Here is a 25632-nt window from a genome sequence, read left to right as displayed (position 1 = left end):
AGTGGCGGGCTCCGACTTCGATTCCGCGTCGGAGATGCGGAGTTTCATTCAACTACGTGACTATGTTTACATTGACATTTTATTTACCTCCCACATTTGGAACATTGTATATTTCCATTTCTATACTATATACATGGCAGTAGATTCAATCGTCTACAATGTCATCATCACTGAGAATGTACTTTTCTTCTTCAACTTGCAGACGTGGTCCAAATGCATTGCTGCCCGGTTTGGTAGCGTGCTGGTGCTGCGGAGGATGCAGCGGTGCCAGATCATCCTCTTCAGCATCATCAGCATCATCATCAAGACGACTACCTCGGATCCTAGTGATCTCACTCAATTGCCCGCTGTCAGGTCGAATCTGGGTCATGTATGGTAGCTGATGGAGTAGTGCATCATGGCGCGACATCATGGTAATCGTTGAGGGAGTGTCTGTACTTGACGCGTGTCCGACACGAAGATTTTTCCAAGACTTGACACCTGTGGATTCAGGATCGCTTCCTATGCGTGGGGAAAGACTGGCATTGCTGGGGTCGAGCATGTGCTTCATCCATGCATCTAAGAGCCCTTCAATCTCCTCTGTCTTTCTCCAGAGGCGTAACGATGAAGGATATAGCATCTTGTGGGCATTACAGCGGCTTCGCCCATCACCTTGTGTGAGTTTCCGGTTGACAGGGTATGGAAGGGCAAAAAGAAGCCCGCGCGACGCTACCTGAAAGCTAATCTCATCTTGTCGTAGCATATCAACACCGGCGTTCAAAAGATTGGCGCCGATTCCAGTCCCTGATCGCCTGCCTTGAGGCCTGTGATCGGCGCTGAGAATATCACTGTCGGATAATGCTTCAATGCATTCATTCAAATCATTGGTAAATGTATCTCCATCACACGATGGAGGGTAGTTTTCATGAAGAGCGCAGATGAAAGTGGAGATGTCGGTACCAGTCTCGTCCATCAGGTCATTGACGGCGACTTGCGAAACGTTGGGCCGACGATGGATGTAAAGATGATCAGGTGGCGATGGAGGGATTGTAGCGTCGCTGGACATCAAACTCGGGTCAGGGCGTTTGTTGTAGACAATCTTACCCACGGCATGGAACATTCCCAGACTAGCCTCGCGCTGTGAAATCAACTTTAACGACTCTTCTTCCATTGGCGTCAAAGCTGTGTCACCACGCGCTTTTTTGGTTTTAGCAACACTGCCACTCCATGTCCCTGCTTGATCACCTTTCAGACATAAAAATTCTAGTGATGAGATGGCGCTGCGGATGTCTCCTATTTCAGAGATCTTATTCAGGACTGCTGGGCCTGGAATACGACTTCGTTGAGAAGCCTTGGCCTCTTTGTCGAGGATCGACCGCAGGGCTTTCTGCATGAAGGTTGGTGCAATGACATTGAAGTCAAGAATGGTCGTATTTGGATGGTTGTATAGGGCGGGCCCAGCAACCGATGCACTGTGAAGTTGTCTAGAATGGATGATGCAGAGCTCAATAACGTCTCTGAGACAACCATTACAATGGGCGGATGCAAGCCGCCCGCATTCTCCGCCGCTGACGCCAGATAGCGTTGTAAAGAAGTTCGGAAGGCTGTTAAACTCGACGATGACCGGCTAAGCATAGTTGGAAACTCTTCCACGAGAAGAATGCGTCGATTACCAGGATGGGTATTGCGGGTGCTCTTAGATTCAGAGAAATCTTCCAAGTCGAGTCCTCCGAAGCGATCACCTCGCCCAAGAAACTCTTCAAATTGAGCACTGACCGAGACGAAGTCCTGAGCATTAAACTCAGAGACAGCTGGATTCCTCCATTCGACAACATCGAAACCGGCAGACTCAGAGAGAAGGTTAATGGTTGTAGTCTTTCCAGAACCTGCAGGGCCTCGGAGAACAAGCAATCGCTATATCTATCAGCAAACCAAAGTCGGGAAGGGGCACGACGAAGAAAGATTCACTCACTTCCCTACGTCTCCCAGAAAAGGCATCTTCCAGCCAGTTTTGTACATCAGAGACCTTTCTTTTATGAACAGCGATTTCATCTAGATTCGAAGGAGCGAACCGTTGTGCCCAAGGACGTTTATCTTCTTCCACCGATTGTGCCGGAGAGGGTGAACGGGTGCTGTTCCCGGTGGGCATGAGAAAGCGTTTGGATGTTGGTTTCCTGGGCCGCGAGCTCTGTTTCGAAGCCGGTCGTCGCGCTTTGAGTTCATCCTTCACTTTCGTTTCAACAACACTGTCAGTCTTCGCACTGGCCAGATGCTGTGTAAATATCTCATCGTAGGAATCATAATCGTCCTCGATCACATCTGCATCAAGGGTTGCCTCCGAACCTGTGGGTAGTGATCGTTTAGGCTCAAATTTTTGCGACGACCATCGTTGTCCTTCGGTCGCTGGCTGAAAAAAGCTATGTAATGATTTGGATTTCGTATTCGGTGAAGATCTGGGCTTTTTGGGCGATGGAGAGGAGGAGACTCGTGGAGCGGGAGCTTGACTCGGACGCGCTCTGGGTTTGGGACAGGATGGAAGATTTGTTTGCTTAACTCCGATGGAGGCAGATTGTTCTGAAGTACTCGAATTGACGGACCTGCGTTGGCGCTTGGGGGGACGACCGTCCATGATGGGAGGCGCGGAGTGGAAGTGGGAATGCGCGTCTGATAAAGCAAATGATGCGAAGCACCTCCCCCGCATCTATGGAGTCTACACAACTACTCCAGGAAATAGGAGTATATCCCCATGGATATTATTTTTACCCCGGCATTCAACGAAGGTAAATTGGCGCCGTAGATGGTTTGCCAAAGATGTGATTACGCGCCTCTGTACATGCTGTTGAACAGTTTGGGCGGTGAATGAGATCGGTCCAGCAGAATCTCCTGACCGCCCGGTGCATAGCCGCTTTGAGTCTTTATATTATAGATCCTGAGGAGGAACCAGGTGATCGCAAGTGGATGCAGAGGTCGCTGCAAGAGTCACGTGACTTTTTCGGCAGATTTGGCCCGTGCTCATCGCAAGTATGTAATATTATAGGGTATGCCCTAGTAACCCGGTAATTTACCTATATAAAATATTAGTCTCTTTCTATTATCATCCCAATTACCATAGAACGCGTAATAGATTTGACCTGGCGGGCCTATAAGGATCGTACCCTCACTAAGCTTATACAGATTGATCCTGAACCTAATACGGAATCAGCGAGCGAGTATATCGATGAGTTTAAAGACTGGCAAGAATTCTAAGCAGCAATTCCTGACCCGGATGAGGTGAATATATATATTGATAATAACTAGATCCAAATTAGTTTCAAACTAATTTATTTATAGCCAGTTTATATTCTAACACTATTAACCTTTTATCCGACCTACCCTATATTAGCTACCGTTATTAAGTATATGCCTTTACTTCTAGAGTATCCAGAAACTTATAAGGAAGGGTTTGCCTATATTGTGAATATCGAGAAATCTAGACCAGATAAGCTACGAGCTATAATAAAATCTGTCAGTGAATAACTAATTATTAACTATTAATAAACTACTTACTAACTAGTTATTAGATATAGTACGCTATAGGTAGGTATAGGTCGAGAGAATTTATATATTCCGTATTCCTTAGCTACTAAATAGAGCGAAAACGCTTTAAGTATAATAGCGTTAAGTGCTATAAGTTTCTTGATCCTAGACTCTTATATCTAGCCTATATAAAGGCTAATAAAGATCTATAGACTCTGATTATAAATATACGCGGAGAGATAGCGGAGTCCTCGCTTATAGAGGGCTATAGAGACTTATAATATACTAATATTAGGTAAGCTTATTAATTCTAAACTAGTTCTAAACTAATTATAAACTAATAAAAAATCTCTATATAGGTTATATAACGTAACTAAAAAAAAATTTATTCGAGGTGTAGCTTATAAATCCGCTCGCTAAGGTTATCGACCTATATTCCGCTAATATAATTATAAAGTAAGTCTTATTCCTATTAGTTTCTAACTAGTTACTAACTAGCTATTAGAATATAGCTAGAGTGCTTAGCTATTATATTAGCTACGCAAATTTAATATAAGAGAACTATTAGGAATACTTCTATACTTCTCTTATTTCGAAAGAGAGATTACTTAATATAGAATTTCTACAGAAGCTTCTAGCCTCTACTTATTAGCCTAAACCACTAATATATAGAGTAATTAAATTAGCGAATTTAAGAAGGCCACTATACGATAAGATTTACTTCTTAATTAGTAATTATCTAATTACTAACTAATTCTAAGTATCGTCTATCCTTAAGGTTAGGGTAATATCTAATATTATAATATTTATAATATAATATTCTAGACCTTTATCCCGCTTCTCCTTAAGAGATACCTATATATTATTTTTTACTCTCGCGGAACGTATTCTTATCTACTACCGCCACTAACGAAAGCTCTATAGATAATTATTAGCGAGGTCCTTAATCTAATCTATAAGAATCTAGACCTAGACCTTAAGCTAAGTAAGTTTAAATAAGAACTAATTACTAACTAGTTACTAATTAGTTATAGGTATATTTTTACGTAGTCCTACGCTTCGCGAATTCTATAAGTAATATTAATATAATACGCTATTATAGATCTACTCTAGCTTTGCTAAGATTAATAAGGTTTTAGTATTACTCTAAAAATAATAAGCGCTTAGCTACCCCTTTAGTAAGGGTATAGCTAGCCTATACTATTAAATAGAAGTTAAACCTAAATTAAAGATAAATTAACTAATATAAATCTAGTATTTAATTAGTTACTAACTAGTTATCTCTAGGAATATATTCGCGAGATCTATAAAATTTCGGAAGGGACCTTTATCTTCTGTGCTTTTGCGAAGTAGCTCTAATTTATAGTAACGCTTAATACTATTAAGGTTAATATATCCTATAAGCGAGTGAAGGGGGATATTAATAAGGTAATCTTCGCTATAATACTTACGAACTATAGTAAAAGTAAGTAAGGTTACTATTAACTAATTTATAATTAGTTACTTACTAGTTCGAACTAGTTATAACGCTCTATTATATTTTTACTAACTAAGAGAACTCTGCGGGGTATAAATTTATTTTCCGGATGGTCTTTAAACTTATATTAAGGTTAATAGGGAGACCTATTAGGTTTTACTACCTATATAGTGAAGGTATTAAGGCAATTATTAGCGATATATATCTAAAGTAGATCCTTAGTAAGTTAACTAATTAATTTTTAGTTACGAACTAGTTACTAACTAATATAAAGGCTTAGGTACATTCCTTTAGGACTAAGATACCGAGTATTATAGGCGATCTCTAGCTTAGTACCTCGCGCGGATTATAATCTTTTACGCTATTTACTTTATATAAATAATATTAAAGATCTACCTAAATTAACCTAATAGCTCCTATATAGAACGCCGTAAGCGGCTAAATAGGTTACTACTATATAAGACCGAATATAATTACTATAAGCTACTAGATCTTATTAAAGGTAAATAACTCGCCTAAATTAGTTTATAATTAATTACTAACTAGTTACTAGAGTATAAGCTAGACCTTAAATTTTAGGTTCGATATAAGAGACACCTAATTATTATAGTAAGGCTATACTAGGTATACTTAGGTATTAGCCCTAAATTCTTTTTAGGGTTCTGGCTATATATAAATATAGTTAAGTAAAGCTATAATAAGTCCTATGCCCTTAGAACTTACGATTCGTTATTAGGTGCTATAATAAAGTATATATTAGTTTTAAACTAATTCTAATCTAGTTACTAACTAAATATTATAGATTATTATACCTTAATTAATAGGATTTAGACTAACTTAAGACTTAAGAGAAGTTTAGTATTTATTATCGCTATTAAGCTAATAATATCGAAGCCCACTTTAGAAGGAATCTCTAGCGCGAAGCTAGAAAAAGAGAAAAAGCGGAAAACTAGGCTAGTTAATATAGAGAAGTATAGATATAGTTTAATATTAATAATTAAATCCTCCTTAAGGCCTTATCTTTAGGCTATATAATTAATATTAGATATTAGTTAAGGTTATCTACGCTATAGCGATTAAGCTCTAGAGCGACTATACAGAGCTATTCTTAGTATATATTAAATTAGTTTAAAATTAGCTTAAAACTATTTACTAACTAATTTTATAGAATATCTATAAGCCTTAGTCTCCGGCGTATAGTTATAATAAACTCACAGAATTAAGACTATCTAAATAACCTTTAAGAGCTCGAAATTTGGTAAAAACGCTAAGAGATTAAGGATACTTAAGAAGAAAGATAACTAAGGCGCTAATAATTAGAGCTTAAGACTAAAGAATAAGAAATTAGGCTTATAAAGATAGAACTAAAAAGGTAGCTAGTTAAGATATAGCTAACCCAGATTAAAGGAGAAAATTAGTTTAGAATTAGTTACGCTTTATAAACCTTTATTAAAGAAAAATTTAATTTAGAACTAATTCTAAACTAATATTATTAACTTTATATCCTTAGCCTAAGCTCACTTCCGCTAGAACTAATTTAAGACTAGTTCCTCTACTTAGCTATAGGAGTTCCTTATACCTTATTTTCTCTATCTTTATCTTTATCTTCTTCCTCGATATCGGTAAAGTATTCAAAGAAATTATAGCCCGAACGCTAGGTCTTATAATAATAAACTAAAGATAAAAAGTTAGTTTTAAATTAGTTTAAAGATAGATAAGAGGATCAAAACTTATATTTAACGGCCTTCTTAGCTTTATAAGATTTATATAAGCTAGTTTTGCCTATTTTATAAAGTATCTCGCGTATTCTAGTTATATTAACCTATTCTTAGTATTAGAAACTAGTTCTATATTAGTTTATAAGGGACTCACTTTATTATTACGCTTAAGGGGAAGAGAAGAATAATACTCGATATCACTAGTATACTATTATTTATAATAAATATATAAAGGTTAGTAGAAGTTATCTAAAATAAATTAGTTTAGAATTAGTTTAGAATTAAACTAATTTAGAATTAGATAACTTACTAATAGCTTTAAGTATTATGATAGCAGAAGTTCGACCACCTCGACTACTAGTTATCGAATTATTACTACCTATATATTTTTAGGTAATATAATACTTTAATTTATTAGTGTTTTGGAAGATAACCTAGGAACTAGTTAGAAACTAGTTTTAACGTCCCTTATTTTAACTTATAGGATAGAGGCAGCCCAGGAAGCGACACTAAAGCTCTCCGGGGAAGATAATCCAGTAACTATCTGCCTAAAAAAAGAGTTAGAACTAGTTATAAACTAGTAAATATAATACTTATATCCTTAGTTATATTACGCTAGGCACCAGAAATATTAAGCTTAGTCTTACTTAGGTAGAATTTATAGGCAGGCTATACAGCGTTAGTTTCTATCACTTTTCTATCACTTTTCTATCATTTCTTATCGGGATTTGACCACTTATATTATCTTTGAGGGTTTCTATATTAAATATAGGCTTTAAAAGTGGAAATTTAGTTATGAACCAGTTAGAATAAAGGTTGTGTGGGTAGATGAATTAGTATAGAATGAGCTGAAGGTGAAGAAGTAGTATGGTAAGGTAAGAGATGCGGATGGATTTATGTTTTTCCGAAAAGTGGGGGCCGAAGTTATGTGACACTTGCAGTCACCTAGACACTCCCTTGCGGTCACCTATATGCACGATCCTGAGAGGTTGGGGTAATTCATGCCTGATTCTCAGGGCCTCACAACCAAAGTGGTTAGTCAACCTAAACTGAAGATCACTCGGCGTCCTCCTCAGTCTGAGTCCCTAGATGAAGTCCTTATCATAAGACATGCCATTACCCATGATTCTCGACCTGGTAGTATGAGTAGTCAGATGCCCTTGGACTGAAAGACTAAGTGCATGCTGGCCTTGCCAACATTTCTTACAATCATCCAGGAGAAATCTCAACATCGTACCGAACATTACATCAAGACTCCATTAGTGTATATCTTACACATCCAACCTCATTGGGTATATCGACAGGATTCCAAAGTCAACAAAAAAAAATCATCAACCAACATTATAAGGCGAACCTATGCACCACCAAAGACGTCATAATAATAATCCTCATCCAATCCATTCCGTGACGGCACACCCGGCGTTTCGCCCGCGAACGTAGCATCATCAAACCTCACATTCAAGAGACGAATCTTCAACCCGTAGTTACTAACCAGGTCAATCAGCTTATTCGTCTCCGCCGTGATAGGCTGTTGGTTCAGAAGCATGAGGAGTCCATCCAGCCACTCCGAGGCTTCACTATGGGTGGCGGGTCGAAGGGTGAGAAGGACGATTTCTTTCCCGGTTGATCGACTGGCTGTTCGAGCGTGACTTTTGCTGTGGCTTGAGTTGGTGGGCTGGGCGTAGCCGTGAATCGTGATTTTAGTAGATGCTTGCCGGGGAGCGGTCTTGACAGTTGAAGACGAGGACTGGTCCGGGTTTGCGGAGATGTTTGAGACCACTGAGGAGACGATGGAGAGATCGACTGTGAAAAATGTAAATATGAGAATACGAACAGGATATAATTTGGGGATGGGCTTACTCTTCTCTGGTAGGCTATCAAGCTCAGGAACTCGGTCACCCATCGAGTCAAACTCGCCAAAATGGAGGTATCGTCGGTTGTGCGACAATTGAACGTATTGGCAGATGGACCGAGTTAGTCCATGGTCTTTCTTGGAGCTTGATTCAAGGGAGAACCAAGCACCCTGGAGCAGACATCGGATGCGTTGCTCTTTGACAAACTGTAGAGCCTCGTGCTGCAATTCCTCGCGAACCTGTCGCAAGTGATGCCCCCCAAGCATCTTCATGGGTAAGCTCCAGAAGCTCCATCTGCAGCTCGCGTAGTCGATGGTATTCAAAATTGGCCAAGTCCTCTTCTACATCCTGAACATCCTTGGTGCGGGAAGCACCGCCCACGACGGACTCGATAAGGATGCGAACCAGCTCCACAATCTTGTCTAGATCCTCCAGCTCGGCGGCAGTCGCCTTCCAGAGACGGAAGAAGGCTTGCACACCAGCGACATGCAACCGCGTCCAGTGAAGAAGGAGAGGTCTGAACAGTTTGTCCAGACTAGACCGCGACTCCAGAATCATGTATGTTTTGGAATCATCCATCTCGGACTTGTCCACCTCGAAATGTTCGTACAGGATGGACGTTACAGCTAACGACGCCTGGGCAATCGGACACCGCTGTCGTGCCGGTTTGGTCGACTGCTCGAGGAGCATCTTCTGGAACTCATCCTGATGACTGCGCACATAGTCTGCCAAGTCCATCATGCCCAAGAATCCCACCTCGCGGAACTCGGTGGTAGGGCTCTCCGTTTCGAAACCCAGTCGTCGCCATTTCTCAGAATGGTGTCTTTTCGATCCCTTCTCCTTCTCCTTCTCCTTCTCTTTCTCTTTCTCTTTCTCCTTATCCGTCTCATCCAAAGACTTAGGCATACTAGCCAAATATATTCCCTTCAACGCTCGTCGATGTTCAGGCTTCTCCTGATTCAACGAAATGGCCCTCCACTTCCTCAGAAGCACCTTGGTCAAAGACTGGAACTCAAGAAGCGGATGAGCCAAGTCTTGCAGTGCAGAATCCTGCATGAGCACGTAAACCGCCCGAATGACTCCCAAATCCTGCAATTTTTGGATAAACTTGGGCCACTCTGCCTCCGAGTCATGAGTTATTGAATCGCGCATCAGCGAATTGATCAGCTGCAGCGCATTGGCGCACAGAGCGTGATCCGCCGAGGATAGTCGACTGACGAGCATCTCGAGGAATTGAGGGTAGATGGCAATTGCAGGCTTCAGAGCCCGGAAGCCGAACATCATTTCTGGTTGCTCTGAACCGGTGCCGGCGACTGGGTGTGAGACAACGGATACGAGAATCGACATCGCCCCGCGGAGGATGTTGACGAGAGGGTGCGTAACGATCAGCTCGACGATCTAGCAACAATGGCAATTAGCAGGTGGCACTTGGTGTAGATCGTAGATTGTGTCAATCGTACCCGTTCGACTAGCTCCTGATCGACACATTCCCACCCTTTATCGACCTCGAGTAGACGGGCGAAACTGGTCAAACTGTAGGCGAGAGTATTGCCGCTGGCGTGTAGTGTCAGATATCGCAGGCGAGTTAGCCCGCCCTCTGCGATGAAGAGCTCGGCGAAGGATGGGTCGCCGATGTTGCTTTGCAGCTTGAAGACGGCCATTTTACGCACAGCATCTTCATCGCTGCCTAGACGAGTCACCAAGTCGGCGACGTTGTCGGTCTCCATGTTGCTGAGAAGAGGAAGAGGAGCGTGGAGACGGAGTTCGCAGCGCATCAGGGGGTCGAGGCGCTGTGGGGCACCGATCTTAGGTTGAATTTAGTCCCCTCTTCTATACCTCCCCAGGGAATTTTATTGGTCTGATATTATCTAGGCATGTACACGGAATAAAGACTGTAATTTGGTGTCATTTTTTTTAAAAGTATTAGGTAGATTCGTGTATACATAAAACATGAAAACCAGTCGCATTCCTGGCCTCCGGGAAATCTATACAGGGAATGTCACCATTCAACTCCAGGGATGCAGACCGCCGCTATGTACGGAAAAAGGCTGGGAGACCTGCCCAGTCGAAAAGGTCAGCTATCATCGTCGCCAGCCTACGTTCCAAATCACGTGGGCGATGTCTCGCGCTGTGTTGACGGTGTCGACCACTCGTCCGAGCAGACCATTCTTGGCCGCTTCTCCCCTTCGCCCTCGCCATAGGGCACAAACATACCCGAGGCGGATAGCTTCAGGGGTCGGTCGCCCAGCTCGTCGACATCTTCTGAGACAAACCAGCCTCGGTCTTTATTCGTGTTTTGACCTGTGAAATCCAAACTGGGATCTTCATCATCCTCATCGAGGAGGAAGTTGGCGGATTGAGATGGTGGACGGAGGGTCTCCACGGAGGGAGTGGGTGATAAAGAAGAAGATTGGGGAAGGGCAGACCATCGGTCCAGGATGCATCCGCCTTTGGGTTCGGGGGCGTCCCCGCGGTATTTCAGAGTGGTAGAAGGGAGGGGAGCGATGGTTTTACTATCGCTGCTGAAGCTATTTCGGGGGGGTGCTTCGATTGCTCAGAGAGGATTTGGCCGACATCTGTCGCATCATTACCACTTCGTCATCCGATGAGCTTTCATCTTCAAAGGTCGCAGGCCAGTCCTCATCAGCCTCCTTGATATCTACAGCAATGCACTGCTCGACTTCGTCGTTGAAGTGGATATGACGTCGCTCACTTGGTGATGTTAATCCCGATGAGGTGGCGGTCGTCAAGGTCTTCCCCGTCGAGTAGGTCGAGCTCCCCGTGCGGTGGTGAATATGGTCCAGGTCGGTATTGGACCGGACTAGGGGAGGTCGCGCCCAGCCGTTCACAGCCTCTTGGGCTTTTAGAATCGCTCCTGCATGTTGCAGAAGGGTGTGCTGGGATAGCGACCGTTGCAGCATGGCTTCGGATGCAGTTTTCTTTTTGAGGATTGGTTTTCGGTCCATGTAGGAATTAGGAGTGTCAAGGCGGCTGGGTGGTGGTGAGACATCCGATGCCGAGTCGTCGGTCGAGCTCGAGGTTTTTAGAGGTCCGTAGAGCCAAGTTACATCACAGTCTTTCAGCCTTGAAAGAAAAGAAAAAAGAAAAAAAGTCAGTCAGGGTCTCGGATCGGCGATGTAGAGAGATCTCACCAATTCAACGTCTCTGGAGAGATGGTGCCGAGGTTGTGCTTGGCCTTGGCCCAGGTTCGCCACGACGCGTTCTCGAGTCGCACGCCATTACTATAATCGCTCCTGCGAGAAGTCACGTAGCGCCAGGAAGCCCAAATATCCTCCTCACGCCATTCGTGAGAGAGATAGTCGACATGTCGGGAGGGTTCTTCCTCCACCGAGGTATCGTCTGCAGCCGGGGTGTGACGAGACCGAGGTGTTGCGGAGCCTTCGGACGCATCGCTCATTACATCGGACTCCTTTACTGGGACGCCCTCGTAAACGGGCAAGTCTAGATCGTCATCGAGAGAGAGCGAGAGATCGCTGATGTTGGGGTTGAAAGAGCTGTCGGTCGGGGTAAAGTTGGGGGAAGGCGGAAGGGAAGAAATTGTGGAGGCGACGGGGCTGGAACAGTCCCGTGCCGGATAGACATTTTGCATGGGCTCCGACTTGGTCAGGATCCCCGAGTCGTGGAGAAAATAGCGCTGGGCAGTGGGCGAAAGATCCGGAGACAGTGACTGCCGAGGAAGCAGAATGGCCGTCATAATTCCGGACATCTCAAAGACCAACACCAACGTCCATTACATAGAGTAGAAGGGGGGAAAGCAGAACGGAAGGGAAGGGAAGGGGAGGGAAATAAAGGGCTGAGACGGAATGGGAGCAGCAGCAGGATATATGCGGGGAGGCGAGAGCGGGACTGGAGTCCAACAATCCAAAGCCTAGATCTCAGAAACCCGAATTCCAAAGAGTTCCCTAAATGGTGATGTTTAAATATGGAGGACAAGGAAAACACCCTCAGAAGACGTGGGTAGCACAATGATCTGTCCTACCTTTCTATCTTCCTCTTCCAAGGTGGGGGGGCGTTCATTCTTAGATTCTGCATTTGCCTTCCCTGCGACTTTTTGCTCGAGACCGATCCGATAATACTTTCTCCGCTCGCTAAGGCACGTCGTGCGTTACGAGCAGATCCTCAGTGGAGCTCGAACGTTGGAGGCAAACCTCGGAGCAGCACGGGATCAAGACGGTCTGAGCACTGGACACATTGGAATTGGAATTCATGGAAAGGAAGCTTCCTGTTCATGGGTTGCACAATTGCTGGAACCAGAGCTGGTCAGGTTCTAGAATGACTTCAATTACTTGGAACGTCCCCGATGCGGTGACACTGTTGACCGCATCCGGAACAGGTTATATCTACCTGCCTCATTCTTCTTGAGCATTCCTGATATCTGCTCTTCATTACTGGTTCCCATTGTCCTAACCACTGGCTCACAGATACGACCGTGCGATGCGCCCAGAATGTCTCCCCCCCCCCCGATCCTCGATCGACGGGCCGCTCTGTTGCACGGGCCTTGCTGTGCTGTACTGGCAAGATAAGCGGGATTCCGAAGTATCAATGACTCCGAGGCTTGATGTCCGGGATTCTTGTGGCGTCTGCCCCCGTCTGCCCCGACCACTCGCGGGAATCCAAGAGGAAACTTAGTTTCTTCACTGTGAAAAACATCGCCCGACTGTAGCTCCAGACCGAGATGGACGTCCAGACGGGGGCAAATTCCAATTGCCTTTTGTCTGTGCGCTTGCATCTCTTTTTTTCCATCGTGTCCGCCGAGAGGCCCGTCAAGATTGTGATTGGCCTCAACTAAAACCCTCCCCCCCTAGGAGTGCGTCGCCTGGACCAGTGAATCGCCGCCGACAGCTGCATGTCGCCGCGCACCTAATGAGCGTTCAGGCCTTCTCTGCCCTGCTTGAAACGCTCTTTGCTCCCTTCCGAGCATCCACTGTGACAGAGTTTGAAGGGGGCGAGGGTCCTTCTTTCTCTTCTTCGCCCCCATCTTCCACTTTCTTCCGATCCTGGAGAGATCTTTTGCCGATGTAAGGCGAGGATGATGTGCAAGTTGACGCGAGTCTCCACGGTCCCCACGGGCTCCCCCTGACAGGTTCCATCCCCACAGTCCTCATTGGCCATTCAGATCTATACTCGACAGCACGACATCCCAAGGCCTGGGGTTGGTGCTGCTGACGCGACTTGGGGGCCTGCGCGCCATCGTCTCAGAGATGCCCTCCTGAAGTTTCAGGGCAAGTGGACTGCGAGACTTCTCAACAAGGTTCGGAACTGGACCCCCCCCCCCCGGCGCGGCTATCTTATCGGACCTCAATGGTGATGCGTTTTACCATCAACCGGGCACCAATTGGCACCGTCATGCCGACCTCGCCCCCATGTCGCTCCCGTTCTATCCTCCGATACCATGACTGATGCAGATGCAAGTCAACGGTCCGGCAATTTTTTTGCATGGTCCATTGGCAATCGGACAGGGCTCCCCCGTTCGGCTACCGTGATGATAACAATCCCAGATAATTCCTGCTGTCATCTTACGCCATCATGAGCGGGGTATGTACTATGGACAGGGCAAAGGACCCGGGGGATCTATCAAATTCCCGTAAAGTTTGTCCGGGGTCCCCTCAACCCAGATGTTCTACATAGCGATTGGTGCTTCGCACTCAACCATCAGTATACCATACTTTGATTCTATGCGATTGACTCTGGTACGCGGCCCCGGATTTGGATCGTTCAACTAAATCCAAATAGGGTACTACTGTATACCACTAATCTCTAATCTCATCTCTTCTAGTCTCAGATAGTCCCCTGCTGTTTATCCATCAAGTAAACCTGTTAATCTGCATATCTTATCGGAGGCTATCCGAGAAGGGCGCCATGAATTCCATCTGAAACCATGGAAACCTGAATTAAAAAAACCCCTCGGAGTCTAGACTTTTTGGTTGGCATTGCGAGTCAGCTCCCGCATACTTTAGCGTCCACGGGCGCTTCTACCACATACCCGGCCCCAAAGGCCCTTATGTACGCAAACATCCTACTAGTCCACTAGTCCGTTAGTCGTGGATCCGGCCCGTTGATAGTGCGAATAGTATACTTCTTCTTCCGGGTCTTTTTCGGCGTCGGGCAACTGCGGGATCGAATCATGTGACTTTTGATTTCCTAAATAGGCTAGGCGGCAGTGCCCCTCGTCCCCGCGCGTGCAGTCGAGCTTGAGCTTCGAATCAAAGCAAATCGGAATTTCCATTACTTGATTGACACAAATGGCTGAGGTAGATTCTGGCCCGGCCGAGCCCCAAGCCCGACACATCGTTTACTGCGGAGGTGAGTACCCCGGTGGCGTCTCGTTTCTTTGGCGTCTTTGGACACTTTTGCGTTTGCTAACGGAATCTATTCCGAACAGTGTGCACTTTGCCCCCCGAGTACTGCGAGTTCGGCGGTACCGCTAAGAAATGTGAGGACTGGTTGAAGGAAAAGCACCCGGATCTATGGAATGGATTATACTCCCAAGGTACGAGCCCTCCTCGGTCTGATATGTGGGAAATTTTTCTCCTAACTCGCGTATGGCAGATGCCTTGACGGCCAACTTGTCTACCCTCTCCGTCTCTGCCCAAGAACGTGCCGCAAAGGACGCTGCTAAGAAGGAGGCTAAGGCTGCTCAAAGTGAGGCCCGAGATGCCGAGAAGAAGGCTGCCTCCAAGGTTCAGATAAAGCGGGTCGAACGCAACAAGCGCAAGTACGTCACGGTCATCCTGGGATTGGAGGTTTTCGGTCTCGAGAACAAGAAGATTGCCAAGGATCTCGGCAAGAAGTTCGCCACTGGTTCCTCGATGACCCGATCCCCGGCAGGCGCAGAGGAAATCACCGTGCAGGGAGATGTTAGCGATGATGTGCGCGAATGGTTGCTCGAGGTGCACGGAGACAAGATCCCCGCAGCGAATATCGAGTTGATTGAGGATAAGAAAAAGAAGAAGGCTGAAGGCGCTGTTTAGATTGGGGAGGGGAGAAAAAAAAAACATAACTATCTCTAATGACGACAACGAAGCGTGCGGAAAAGGGTATCATGACATGACCAGATTAAAAAATTATACAAATGCACTACAGCCTGCTAGATGGTACCTTATAACTCATCCAGTATTCGGAAGGGATCGAAGGGATCCTCTGTGGCCGCTGCAATGGGACCTGCCCGGGTAGTGCTGACCGTGACGCTCGAGGCTTGGAGGCTTTGTAGGCGGTCTTTCAGACTCGATGGGTAGCGTGAAGGACCGGCCTCACCATCATCATCTACTGTGAGGGTAGATCTCCACATATCAGTCGGATATGAAGCGCCGAGTGAGGACTGATTTGTTGCCTCTGTCGACAACGGATGCTTCTCACCTGCAACGATGGCAGGCCAGTTCTGGATCACGATGGCGAGCACGAGCACAAGCAACGCACTTCCTAGGCCAGCCCAGAAGATACGCAATCGACGGCTCACGCGCGACTGCCACTCTGACTCCCTCCGCTCCCAGCTGTCAATTTGGCCTCGGACAGCGTCCAGGCGACTACCCAGATCCTCCACGCGCTTGCCTCCTCGCTTCATTCGCTCCTCCAGCGCATCGGCCATTTGGATCTGGGGTTTGAATCCCTTGAGGTCATTGATCTGTTTACGAACTTCTTGATCCAGCCCGGCCGTCTCGCGTTCAAAATCGCTGAGTAACGTAGACGCAGACTCCGAGAGATCCTGGAACGACCCAATTGTTGAGTTGAGAGCTGTTATCTTCTCCAACAAATTGTAATACGTGTAGTCGAGTCGACGCGTGACGTCAGTCGCTTGGGTTCCTATGGAGGAGAGAGCAGACCGAAGATATCTATATAGCGATGAATCATCAGCTCATTGCTCCCCTCTGTAGTAGTCACGTAGTGTTCACTTACTCCTCGCCCTGCTTCCTCCGCTTCCTTACCAGCTCCAAATCCTCCATAGACTGAATCTCCTGTCTCCGAATCGGTCCCAATCGTTCATGCTGCTCAGGGACATCCAGCAGGCTCCCCTTCCGACTCCGACTCGTCGACTCGGAACCCCATCGGGTACGCGTAGTCTCCCTCGTCATCGGTCTCAATAACCCGTCATCATTCTCGCGCTCCTTCTCCCTAGACCACGTAGGGAGTAGGCCCCGCGCACTGGCAGAAGACGCAAGATGGCTCATTTGTCGCGAAAGACGAAGTTCTCGTGACTTGCTATGCTTGTGTTTCGGCTGTTTGGCTCCGGGCCCGTCGATGCCTAGCTCTCGTGTACGGCGCGTTTCTTGGGCGTCGGGAGTGTATTCCTCAGTCGTACGACGGACATGTCGGCGGGAACGCCCGTGGGCTGAAAACGGCTCCTCGGAGCGAGGGTCATTGGGTCGTGGGCCGAGGGAGCCATGGGTCAACGGAAATGTGGCTGATACGGATCTAGTAGGCGATAAGGGAGACGTGAGGTGGGCATCCATGTCAAAACTACCACATGTTTTTTGGTCGGGTTTGAAAGTTGAGTTTTGGAGCTTGATGGTGGAGTGTCTCCCAATGTGAGACTTAAGGAGGTGTCATGCCAAGCCGTGCCGATCTGTGAGTTTCGATCGACATGACATGTTTCAAATGTTGACATGATACATTGATACTCTTTATGTACCACATTTCCTCTGACAGTTCTAGGCTTCCCTTTCTGTTCTAGTGCTCACCCGTTCTCGCCACTTTTGCTCACTGAGTAGATCTGAGCAGAATCTGAGAGTAAGCGAGAGCGCAGCCTACGAAACGACCGTTACGAAAGGCACTACGCTAGTCCTTTTTACGTGCCACCTTGCCCCACTAAATTGCCCTAACCTTGTACCATTAACATAACGGGCATCATCAAGGTAGCTATTGTAACCTACTAAAGTTGCTGCAGAAACTTGCGCCTCAATGGAGCCTCTTCTTTGACCGGCCAGTCAGGTCCATATTTACACTATTTACTTCTGGGAACACTCCTTCGACTTTGAATAGCTTTAATCATTCCAAATATAATGCCTTATGCCTCTACAAAGGAGTCACAGCTCAAACATCTCTTGAGGTTTTTTGTGAGACCTCAAACGGATCGTGCGAGAGAGCAGACTTGGAAGAAATGAGGATCAAAAGGAGAATAATGAAATTTTTTGTAGTTCAAGTGCTGCCGACAAACTGGATATAATGCTAACGTACGGATAGAAGAGAAAAACAAGATGTAAATACAGAAGAAGCTTTAAAGGCCTTGCCAACGCCATGCAGCACTCGCGATCAACTCCAGGGAAGACACAGGAATCTGCAGGTCGATCTCTCCGGGGTTAGGGGGGCGGCAGAGCAGCTCTGCTACGGTAATGCGGAGCGAGACAATAGGCACCGTGGTAATTGGTTGACCCGCGCCACCCGGTGTGCGGGAGACTACAATTGACTGACGGGTCTCTATATATGTGGGTGGTTGCTGGAGCACAATGGATTCAAATGTGACCACAGCCACAGTTTGATTGACCGATATCAATATCACCACTTGGACTTGCCCATTGGAGTTCGCTAGCCACCAGGCGGCGTCCGCTCGTAGTTTCTTTTTCGACTCCGAGACTCCGACTTCTAGAACAATTGAAGGCCAAGTGTCGCTTCGACCCGGCGGAAGTTGTTCTGGGGCCCATGCTCCATCCGGTTCTTTAGAGCAAAGGGTGCCTTGTATTCTTCCACGTGCAAGCGACCAAAACTTTCTGACTAAATTTGCATGATATGCAGCTATCGCGAATTCCGTATAGAACTCACCCGCGATCGAATCATGGGGTTTGCCCGGAATCGTAACAATCATGCCTCGGGTGTCCGGATTGTACATCTGGCGGCAACCCTTTTGGAGCGTCAGCTTTGCCACATCCGGCGGCACGTTGGTGAACTTAGCATATAGTGTCACGATATTTGGAGTACTTCGGAGACGATTCAGAATAGTCCGAATGGCCCGGGCTGATGATCCGATCGCCTCCACCACACACTCCACATCAAAACAGTCAAGATCAGTCGTGTCCATGTCTCCGACAAGAGGTGAAGGAAGACTAATTTGTGTCTCTGACGAGAAGACAAGTTCTGAAGTAACCACAGACATTCGGGGCCGATCTACATCGCGCTAGCCCTGATTAGTCTCTTGAAAGTTTTTGGGTAATCGGTCAACAAGTCATGGTTACCTCACTGGTCTCAGGGGTTTTGGGATGGTGTTATGCCCGCACACTGTGCTGGACGAGAAAAAGTAACCTTTCTCACAAGCAGCAGAGGGGATGATGATGGCGAGTTGGAAAGGATGAGAAGGAGAGAACACAGAGGATGTTGAGGGCGAGGGTGGCAGAAGGTAAGAGAGAGAAGGAAAAGAAGGAAATGAAGACGAAGTGAGGAAGGAGCGACTTTCCACGATCCTCTTACTCAATTACTCGTGTTTATTTACCTCAGTACGCTTTTACCCAGCCTGAGTCTTGGTCATTGAAGATTAGAGGCCTTCAGTCCATGCCGTGAGATAATCCAAGATATGCATGATATACGCAGAGTAAGATTTATGTTTATGTCAAACATTAGACTCGCAACATTGAAGAGATATCTTTTGTAAAACCAATCCCAGAAACGCCAACCAGCCTTTTCTCAGACAGAGATGGTGGCCGTGCATGCAGTATGATCCTAGACAGGGACAAGCTCATGAGTTGAGCAGCTTGTTGCGCTTCTCGCGACGCTTGAGGCGCTCGACCCGCTTCTTGTGCATCTTCTCAGCCATCTTCTCGTAACGAGCCTTCTCCTCCTTGGCGGCTCTACGGTCCTTGATGCGCTGGATACGGGCCTGTGATGGGTCAGCAATTGCCTTGTTCTAAGAGAGTGTATTGAATGCTCTAGACGAGCGTAAAAGCTAGACAATCGGTATCGGGTAACTCACCTGACGCTCAGCCTCAGCCTCGGCCTTCATTTCGCGTTCACGCTCTTTCACGGCATCGTTGAGCTTACGAGCTTCCACCCGCTTGGCGTAAGAGGTAAGGCCCGCTTTAGGGCGGAAGGCTTTTTTTGCTGGCATCATGCCAGTTTTTTCCTGTTTCGGGTCAGTCGGGAGAAAGAGCAGTGGGGTCGCGACCTCGGCCTCGGGGACTGACCGTTCTTGCGCATTCCAACGGACGCGGCACCCGCAGGCGCGGTCACCGGACTTGTGGCAGTCTCAGTAGACATGGCGTGTAAGGAGTTTGATCGACACAAATCGACACGAACTTCCAGGGTAGAGGAAGGAAGCGTAGAGGTCGGGGGCAGAAAGATGAAGCCGCGCGCCGCCCGTCCCCAAATGAAATTTTCACGCAGAGATTATCTGATCGAGATAACCGGCCTTGGCGGACGCTAACAGAGAAAAATTGAACTTGGGCACTCTCCCAACTCCACTTCGGGCGTTTCCCTCATCATCTTTGTCCATCTGGACTCCAACTTTCGCAATCCTTGTCGCTTCTGAAGGTCTTGGCGTCATCTACTGTCGACGAATCCCTCGTCGATTGTGCCACACCGCCCCCTTTCCCCCCCCTGGTGCCTTGCCAAATCCTCTGCGCGGCCCCCACCTCACGTCAGACCTAAGGGCTCCGAAGAAATCACTCAACTCAAATAACCGCCCCTCTCCCGCCCTCGTTTCCTTGTTCTTTATTTCGAATCATGTCCCGATAGCCCAATACTTTGGGTGACTGTTGGAAGCCTTGATGGCGGCGACCGAGCATGCGATCCCCGTCCGTGAACCGATGGAACTCCCATCTCTCCCGCCCAACCAAGGGTTGGAGGCGATGAAGGATATTGTGTTCGGCTCCGTGAGTGGTGCCATACCCCTGGACTAGTGAATATCTGCTGACCGACTTAGACTGCTGGCATGGCAGGCAAGCTGATCGAATACCCCTTTGACACCGTCAAGGTTCGCCTTCAATCTCAACCCGCACATCTTCCTCTCCGATATACCGGTCCTCTGGACTGTTTCCGCCAGTCGTTCCGGGCAGATGGCTTCAAAGGACTGTACCGCGGCATCAGTGCCCCCATGATGGGTGCCGCTGTGGAAACCAGCTGTCTGTTCTTCAGCTACCGCCTCATCCAGGATGCAATGCGCGCCACGGTGTTCCCCGAGAAAGAACAATTGCCTTTCCTAGCTCTTATTGCTGCCGGTGCTGCATCTGGATCTGTGACTTCGTTGGCACTCACGCCAATTGAGCTCATCAAGTGCAAGATGCAAGTCCCGGTCGAGGCGGGACATCCACCCCCTCGTCCCGCTATACTCATCGCAACCGTTTTCCGACAGGAGGGACTGATTGGTTTCTGGCACGGTCAAATGGGAACTCTGATCCGAGAGACCGGAGGTAGTGCCGCCTGGTTCGGCGGCTACGAGGGTGTTTCTTCTCTCTTCCGGAAATACAATTCGTCTAGCTCCCACATCGAGTCTCTAGCTGTCTGGCAGCAATTGGTCGCTGGAGCGACGGCGGGTATTAGCTACAACTTCTTATTTTTACCCGGCCGATACCATCAAGTCACGCATGCAGACGGAAGATGTCTCGCGCCTCCCGGCTAACGGCGCGCGACAGACCTTTTGGAATGTCACTCGGTCCTTGTGGAGGCAGCAGGGCTTGAAGGGCATGTATCGCGGGTGCGGGATCACCTGCATGCGCTCGGCTCCCAGTTCGGCCTTTATCTTCTCTGTTTACGAAGGATTGCGATCATATTTTGGATGAGTTGAGATGATCCGTCTCGATATAATGCCTGGATCCGGTGCTATTCAGCTTGATACCCTTTCCCGATATACCAAACCGCCTTGCTCCTGACACGACGTGCTGTTTATGGTCCCTCGCACCTTCTGCCCTCCATCAAACTACTCAAACTTACCCTCTCGCCCTCTCGCTCCATGGTCCATTAGCCCTGCAACCTGGACTCATCCGGTGTCTAATGCCTTGCTCAAAGTTTTAAAATTTCTTGATCACATAGAGCTCTCTAGTCGATTCTCATATGCGAATTTACGGGTTTCTACCTGGGGTCTCGTTACTTGGTATGGATATAGATCATTTTCTCTTGAACATAGAATACAAATGCACATTGACTTTCTCCTGATCATCACTGCGAGTCCTTTCCCGCGACGGCCACGAGGCTCATTTCGCCAAATCCTCCTGCAGCTGCAGCATCTAGAAAGTCCTGCACCGTCAAGGCCAGCCCTCGCTCACTCAATAGATCCTCTTCGAGGTTTCCTCGCAACAACGGTCCATTCATGCCCCCATTCAACTCCCACACTTGATCACCCTTCTGTACGAATGCTATGAAATGATGATGATTCTCATCATGTGGTGACGGCGCCCTCGAAGAACCCGAAACAGCAGCCTTCATGTGCGCTTCCTCCAAGAAAGTCGAGGTGTAAAGCAACTCTGCCCGCTCAGCCGGAGCAAGCTCAACGGCGCTTTTCCTCAAAACGTCCAGCTCCGATCCCGGCACAACATAATTGTCATCCAAATTGAACACACTATGCAGCAATGCCATTAGGCCACACGCATGACCGATCGTCTGCTTCATCCATAACACAGGTTCATCGCCCGACCCCTGATACTCCGGTATCGTGGGTATCACAGCCTCCCGAGCAGCGAGATAAATCGGCTTATCCGCAAGCAGAATCAGAGCATGAACTGGACGAGGAATCCATGCAAGTAGCTCGGGAGAAGTGGATAGCACATCGTGGAATGTGAGGCCCGATGCAAGATTCAGGTTCGCGCAGAGATGGGATAGCACTTCAGGGTTATTCTCTACGCTGGGTCAGTGGGTCACCATAGGACTTTGCAAGTGTAGAGAGATTACCGAGAGGAATGAAAGTCTTGCAGCCGTTGACAATCTCGGCTTTGGGGATAGACATAATATCCTGGAAGCTTAAAGCTGGAGCTGATGCTGAGCGGGGTTGCGTAGGGCTGAAATTGGCTGAAATTCCCCTCACGTCTCTTTCTCTTTCTCTTTCTCTTTCTCCTTTTCTGTTTCCTTTTCCCTTTCCTTTTCCTTTTTCTTTTCTTGTCCCTTCGGACAAAAAGGATAATCACAGGTAAAATGGTCAGCAAAACCTCTAGGAAGAGGTTACAAAGGATTGATAAAATAGCAAAACTATAATCTCTTTAGCTTCTTACAGTGTCTGCTTGGTCAGGCGGTATTTTCCCAATGGAAAGACATTACTACACTGGAAAATGCTAATGACGGATAGGTCTTATCCTAATATGTTCTCCGTGACCTCCGTGACAATCTCCCTGGAAATTGAGCTCCTGAAAGCTCTTCGAGCTCGCGAAATCTGGAAAATAAATGTTGACATATCAAAAACTCGAGAGTCAAGCACTAACCTCTAGGGCCTTCGAGACACCCGGAACTGCGAAGCGAGCGTACCCGCCTTCGTCCTTGCCTATGAAAACGAATAGTCATGCATTGAGTGCCTCTCCACTCTTCTCAACCCTATGGTTCCTCACTAATTGCGTGTCATGGCCTCAGTAAGCTCAACGACTGTCACTAGCCCTATGAGATTCATCTCAAATACCTGAATGCCGTGGATAGTCCAGGCAGCAGTATCAGACTTCACGATATCTTTCGCAAGGATCAAGCTAACGAGATATCGTACAGCCCAAGGTCCTCACGCACTGCTCTATAAGAAAACTTGCAAGGATCTTTCTCGTCATGGAACTCCATTCCTTTGACCTGCAAGTCGCTGTCTTGCAAAGATGTCGACCTTCGATCCTACCCATGTCAACCTGAACACGGCCAGCATGGAAGATGTCCTGTGTTGTATGGAAGTCTCCTCCAATGACTACAATGGACATCTCGGTGGTCGTTTCTCCTCTATCTTTGTGATTTTCTTCGTTTCCTCCGCCTTTACTATCTTCCCAGTCGTCTCCAAGCGCATGACAAGGTGGAAAGTCCCTTTTAGCGTGTATATATTCGCTCGCCACCTTGGAACCGGTATCATCGTAGCCACAGCATTCATCCATCTTCTTGACCCGGCCTATGGACGAATCGGTCCAAAGACATGCGTTGGGGGATTGGGGTACTGGATTGAATATCCTTGGTGTGCAGCGATTGTACTGATTGTACTGGCTTACATTGTGATCATATTCTTGCTCGACCTGGCCGTCAGTCGCGACGTTTTCTCGCGCTTGGGAAAAGGTCTTTGGTCGATCTACGGCGTCTGAAATGCGCGCCATTGACCAGCCGTCTCACAACAGACTCCAACATGGGCGCATAATGTAAACGGGCGATCCAGATCAAGAGACCTGGCATACTTTGAGCTTCTGACGACAGCGCCTCTGACATGCACTGCCCACTTTAGCCTGTTTTCTGACACCACTACGTATATTGGTAGGTAGCTGCAAAGTCAAGGAATATAACATTGAGCTGATGAGCCGATGACGGCGGTTTTCAAGCCCATACAGGAAAAAATGGGGAGCTGTTGAGGAGGAGAGTTCCCTTTTTGCCGGTGGGAGCAACCTCCTCTCATAACTTCAAGATACGCTACAACATGTGGGTCATTTTCCCCCTTGGAAACTCTTTTCGGCATTTTGGGAGTTATCATCCCGAGTATCTTGGTATTTGTCTTCCCACCGACCGAGTATGTCACCAAGCTCTGATCCCTCGTAATCATCAAGTGCTTCCGCCGAACTTACATAACTAGCCAGACTAAAGCTAGGGCCATTGACCATATTTCCAAAGTTGCCTTCATCTTCCCTTGCCTGGCCCTTGACTCGAGCCATGGCATTGTTCTTCATGAACCATTTCCCTTTCTCGCCAGTGCCAAGGCATTGACCTGTCTGCTGCCATGCTCGGCGTGGCTCGTAAGACTGGCGTCAATAGAACTGTTGTAAAAACAATATAATTACATCTGTCGTCTAGCCTAAGTTCTAAATTAATTCCCTAGTATGTTCCGATGATCGATCTGAAGTGTGGTACTGAGGACCTTGTGTGGTGTGGGGCAGCAATGGACCATTAATTGATCTCACACTAGAGGTGTATACTTCTATGTCACTATACACTGATCTAGATAAATGATGATTGAACTAACCATACAGCTCGAACACATTGGGGGAGTGTACTGTCTCCGCCAGATGTAGCACTACTGATAGCTGATATCTAGCTGATATCGCGATAAGCACCCCGCTTCAAACATGAACATCGAACTTCACCCCGCAGACTCCTCCAACTCCCCCTACCATGCCGCCGATCACCAACCCAGTCACAGCCCAAGAGCTGCAGATTCTCTCCACAAAGGCCATTGAGGCCAAGAGCCGCGCCTACTGTAAGTACTCGCCTAGAGACTCTCACATCGCTAATCGCTAATCGCTAACCCGACTAGGCCCGTACTCCAAGTTCCGTGTCGGCGCGTGCATCCTCACCACGTCTGGCGAGTTTGTGGTTGGTGCAAATGTTGAGAATGCTGCGTACCCCGTTGGAACCTGTGCGGAGCGTGTCGCCTTCGGTACGGCTGTTGTATGTTGCCTGGCCTCTACGTCTCTCTATGTCTCGGGGGATAAGTATGGCTAAAGGTTTCTAGGTGGCGGGTCACAAGGATTTCAAGGCTCTTGCTGTTGCTACAGATATCAAGCCTGCTGCATCGCCCTGTGGAATGTGTCGCCAGTAGTATGTTCTCTTGAATCCTTGTTTTCTTTCTTTCCCATAACATGTTCGATCTGGACTGACGGGCTTAGTATTCGCGAGTTCACGACCCCTTCGTTCCCTGTCTACATGTATGACGCCGATGGTGCGTACAAGGTCATGACGATGAGCGAGGTGAGTAAACAGTATGATTTTCGATCTTGTTGCACGGCTAATTGTCTTCTAGCTATTGCCCGACTCATTTGGACCGGAGGACCTGCCTAAATGAGGTCGATCTTCAGAATTTAGGTGATAGGATTTAGTATGGACAAAGAATGAAATCAGGAGATCTCGCTGTTCAGCATGATCCAAAGCAAAAGAAATAGAACCTTGTCTCTTTATCCCCGTTCTTATCTGAAAATTCGAGACTAGCCAGGAGTGAGGCAATTCTGCTCCAGCCAAATATGCAATACATAAAAGAAAGAGATCAAAAGACACGCACTCG

At 47.3% G+C, this 25632-nt stretch overlaps 12 protein-coding genes across 12 annotated transcripts; 4 read left to right on the top strand and 8 right to left on the bottom strand.

The window, feature by feature from the left end:
- Positions 1 to 145: 145 nt before the first annotated feature.
- Positions 146 to 2608, bottom strand: N7477_001192 (uncharacterized protein; the record flags this gene model as incomplete). Its single annotated transcript, XM_056962855.1, has 3 exons — positions 146 to 1451; positions 1493 to 1893; positions 1952 to 2608. 3 exons carry the CDS (start codon positions 2606 to 2608, stop codon positions 146 to 148), a joined length of 2364 nt encoding a protein of 787 aa, XP_056827858.1.
- Positions 2609 to 8044: 5436 nt separating this feature from the next.
- N7477_001191 (ELMO/CED-12 family protein) lies at positions 8045 to 10270 on the bottom strand (the record flags this gene model as incomplete). The annotated part of the gene is made up of 4 exons (XM_056962854.1): positions 8045 to 8493; positions 8551 to 8739; positions 8783 to 9941; positions 10004 to 10270. 4 exons carry the CDS (start codon positions 10268 to 10270, stop codon positions 8045 to 8047), a joined length of 2064 nt encoding a protein of 687 aa, XP_056827857.1.
- Positions 10271 to 10650: 380 nt separating this feature from the next.
- On the bottom strand, positions 10651 to 12270 carry N7477_001190 (protein phosphatase regulator REG1; the record flags this gene model as incomplete). The annotated part of the gene is made up of 3 exons (XM_056962853.1): positions 10651 to 11071; positions 11118 to 11627; positions 11696 to 12270. 3 exons carry the CDS (start codon positions 12268 to 12270, stop codon positions 10651 to 10653), a joined length of 1506 nt encoding a protein of 501 aa, XP_056827856.1.
- A 2536-nt stretch (positions 12271 to 14806) lies between these two features.
- On the top strand, positions 14807 to 15535 carry tma22 (putative RNA binding protein Tma22; the record flags this gene model as incomplete). Its single annotated transcript, XM_056962852.1, has 3 exons — positions 14807 to 14867; positions 14947 to 15054; positions 15114 to 15535. 3 exons carry the CDS (start codon positions 14807 to 14809, stop codon positions 15533 to 15535), a joined length of 591 nt encoding a protein of 196 aa, XP_056827855.1.
- A 128-nt stretch (positions 15536 to 15663) lies between these two features.
- N7477_001188 (uncharacterized protein) lies at positions 15664 to 17011 on the bottom strand (the record flags this gene model as incomplete). The annotated part of the gene is made up of 2 exons (XM_056962851.1): positions 15664 to 16393; positions 16458 to 17011. The coding sequence occupies 2 exons, from the start codon at positions 17009 to 17011 to the stop codon at positions 15664 to 15666; spliced, it is 1284 nt and encodes a 427-aa protein (XP_056827854.1).
- A 764-nt stretch (positions 17012 to 17775) lies between these two features.
- N7477_001187 (uncharacterized protein) lies at positions 17776 to 18648 on the bottom strand (the record flags this gene model as incomplete). The annotated part of the gene is made up of 1 exon (XM_056962850.1): positions 17776 to 18648. The coding sequence occupies one exon, from the start codon at positions 18646 to 18648 to the stop codon at positions 17776 to 17778; it is 873 nt and encodes a 290-aa protein (XP_056827853.1).
- Positions 18649 to 19224: 576 nt separating this feature from the next.
- Positions 19225 to 19742, bottom strand: N7477_001186 (CGR1 family protein; the record flags this gene model as incomplete). The annotated part of the gene is made up of 3 exons (XM_056962849.1): positions 19225 to 19365; positions 19459 to 19586; positions 19670 to 19742. The coding sequence occupies 3 exons, from the start codon at positions 19740 to 19742 to the stop codon at positions 19225 to 19227; spliced, it is 342 nt and encodes a 113-aa protein (XP_056827852.1).
- Positions 19743 to 20218: 476 nt separating this feature from the next.
- Positions 20219 to 21262, top strand: amcA (putative mitochondrial ornithine carrier protein AmcA/Ort1; the record flags this gene model as incomplete). The annotated part of the gene is made up of 3 exons (XM_056962848.1): positions 20219 to 20356; positions 20407 to 20997; positions 21062 to 21262. The coding sequence occupies exons 1-3, from the start codon at positions 20252 to 20254 to the stop codon at positions 21260 to 21262; spliced, it is 897 nt and encodes a 298-aa protein (XP_056827851.1). The 5' UTR covers positions 20219 to 20251.
- A 376-nt stretch (positions 21263 to 21638) lies between these two features.
- Positions 21639 to 22422, bottom strand: N7477_001184 (uncharacterized protein; the record flags this gene model as incomplete). The annotated part of the gene is made up of 2 exons (XM_056962847.1): positions 21639 to 22315; positions 22368 to 22422. The coding sequence occupies 2 exons, from the start codon at positions 22420 to 22422 to the stop codon at positions 21639 to 21641; spliced, it is 732 nt and encodes a 243-aa protein (XP_056827850.1).
- An 841-nt stretch (positions 22423 to 23263) lies between these two features.
- Positions 23264 to 23731, top strand: N7477_001183 (uncharacterized protein; the record flags this gene model as incomplete). The annotated part of the gene is made up of 1 exon (XM_056962846.1): positions 23264 to 23731. The coding sequence occupies one exon, from the start codon at positions 23264 to 23266 to the stop codon at positions 23729 to 23731; it is 468 nt and encodes a 155-aa protein (XP_056827849.1).
- Positions 23732 to 24064: 333 nt separating this feature from the next.
- Positions 24065 to 24289, bottom strand: N7477_001182 (uncharacterized protein; the record flags this gene model as incomplete). Its single annotated transcript, XM_056962845.1, has 1 exon — positions 24065 to 24289. One exon carries the CDS (start codon positions 24287 to 24289, stop codon positions 24065 to 24067), a length of 225 nt encoding a protein of 74 aa, XP_056827848.1.
- Positions 24290 to 24746: 457 nt separating this feature from the next.
- N7477_001181 (cytidine deaminase) lies at positions 24747 to 25416 on the top strand (the record flags this gene model as incomplete). The annotated part of the gene is made up of 5 exons (XM_056962844.1): positions 24747 to 24831; positions 24889 to 25022; positions 25087 to 25172; positions 25241 to 25322; positions 25375 to 25416. 5 exons carry the CDS (start codon positions 24747 to 24749, stop codon positions 25414 to 25416), a joined length of 429 nt encoding a protein of 142 aa, XP_056827847.1.
- Between the last annotated feature and the right edge of the window lie 216 nt (positions 25417 to 25632).

Source organism: Penicillium maclennaniae (genome assembly GCF_028827695.1).
Source record: "Penicillium maclennaniae strain IBT 15551 chromosome Unknown utg000001l:1.0-3280838.0:1.0-3283122.0, whole genome shotgun sequence".
Classification (NCBI taxonomy): domain Eukaryota; kingdom Fungi; phylum Ascomycota; class Eurotiomycetes; order Eurotiales; family Aspergillaceae; genus Penicillium; species Penicillium maclennaniae.
This window is presented reverse-complemented; position numbering and strand designations above follow the sequence as displayed.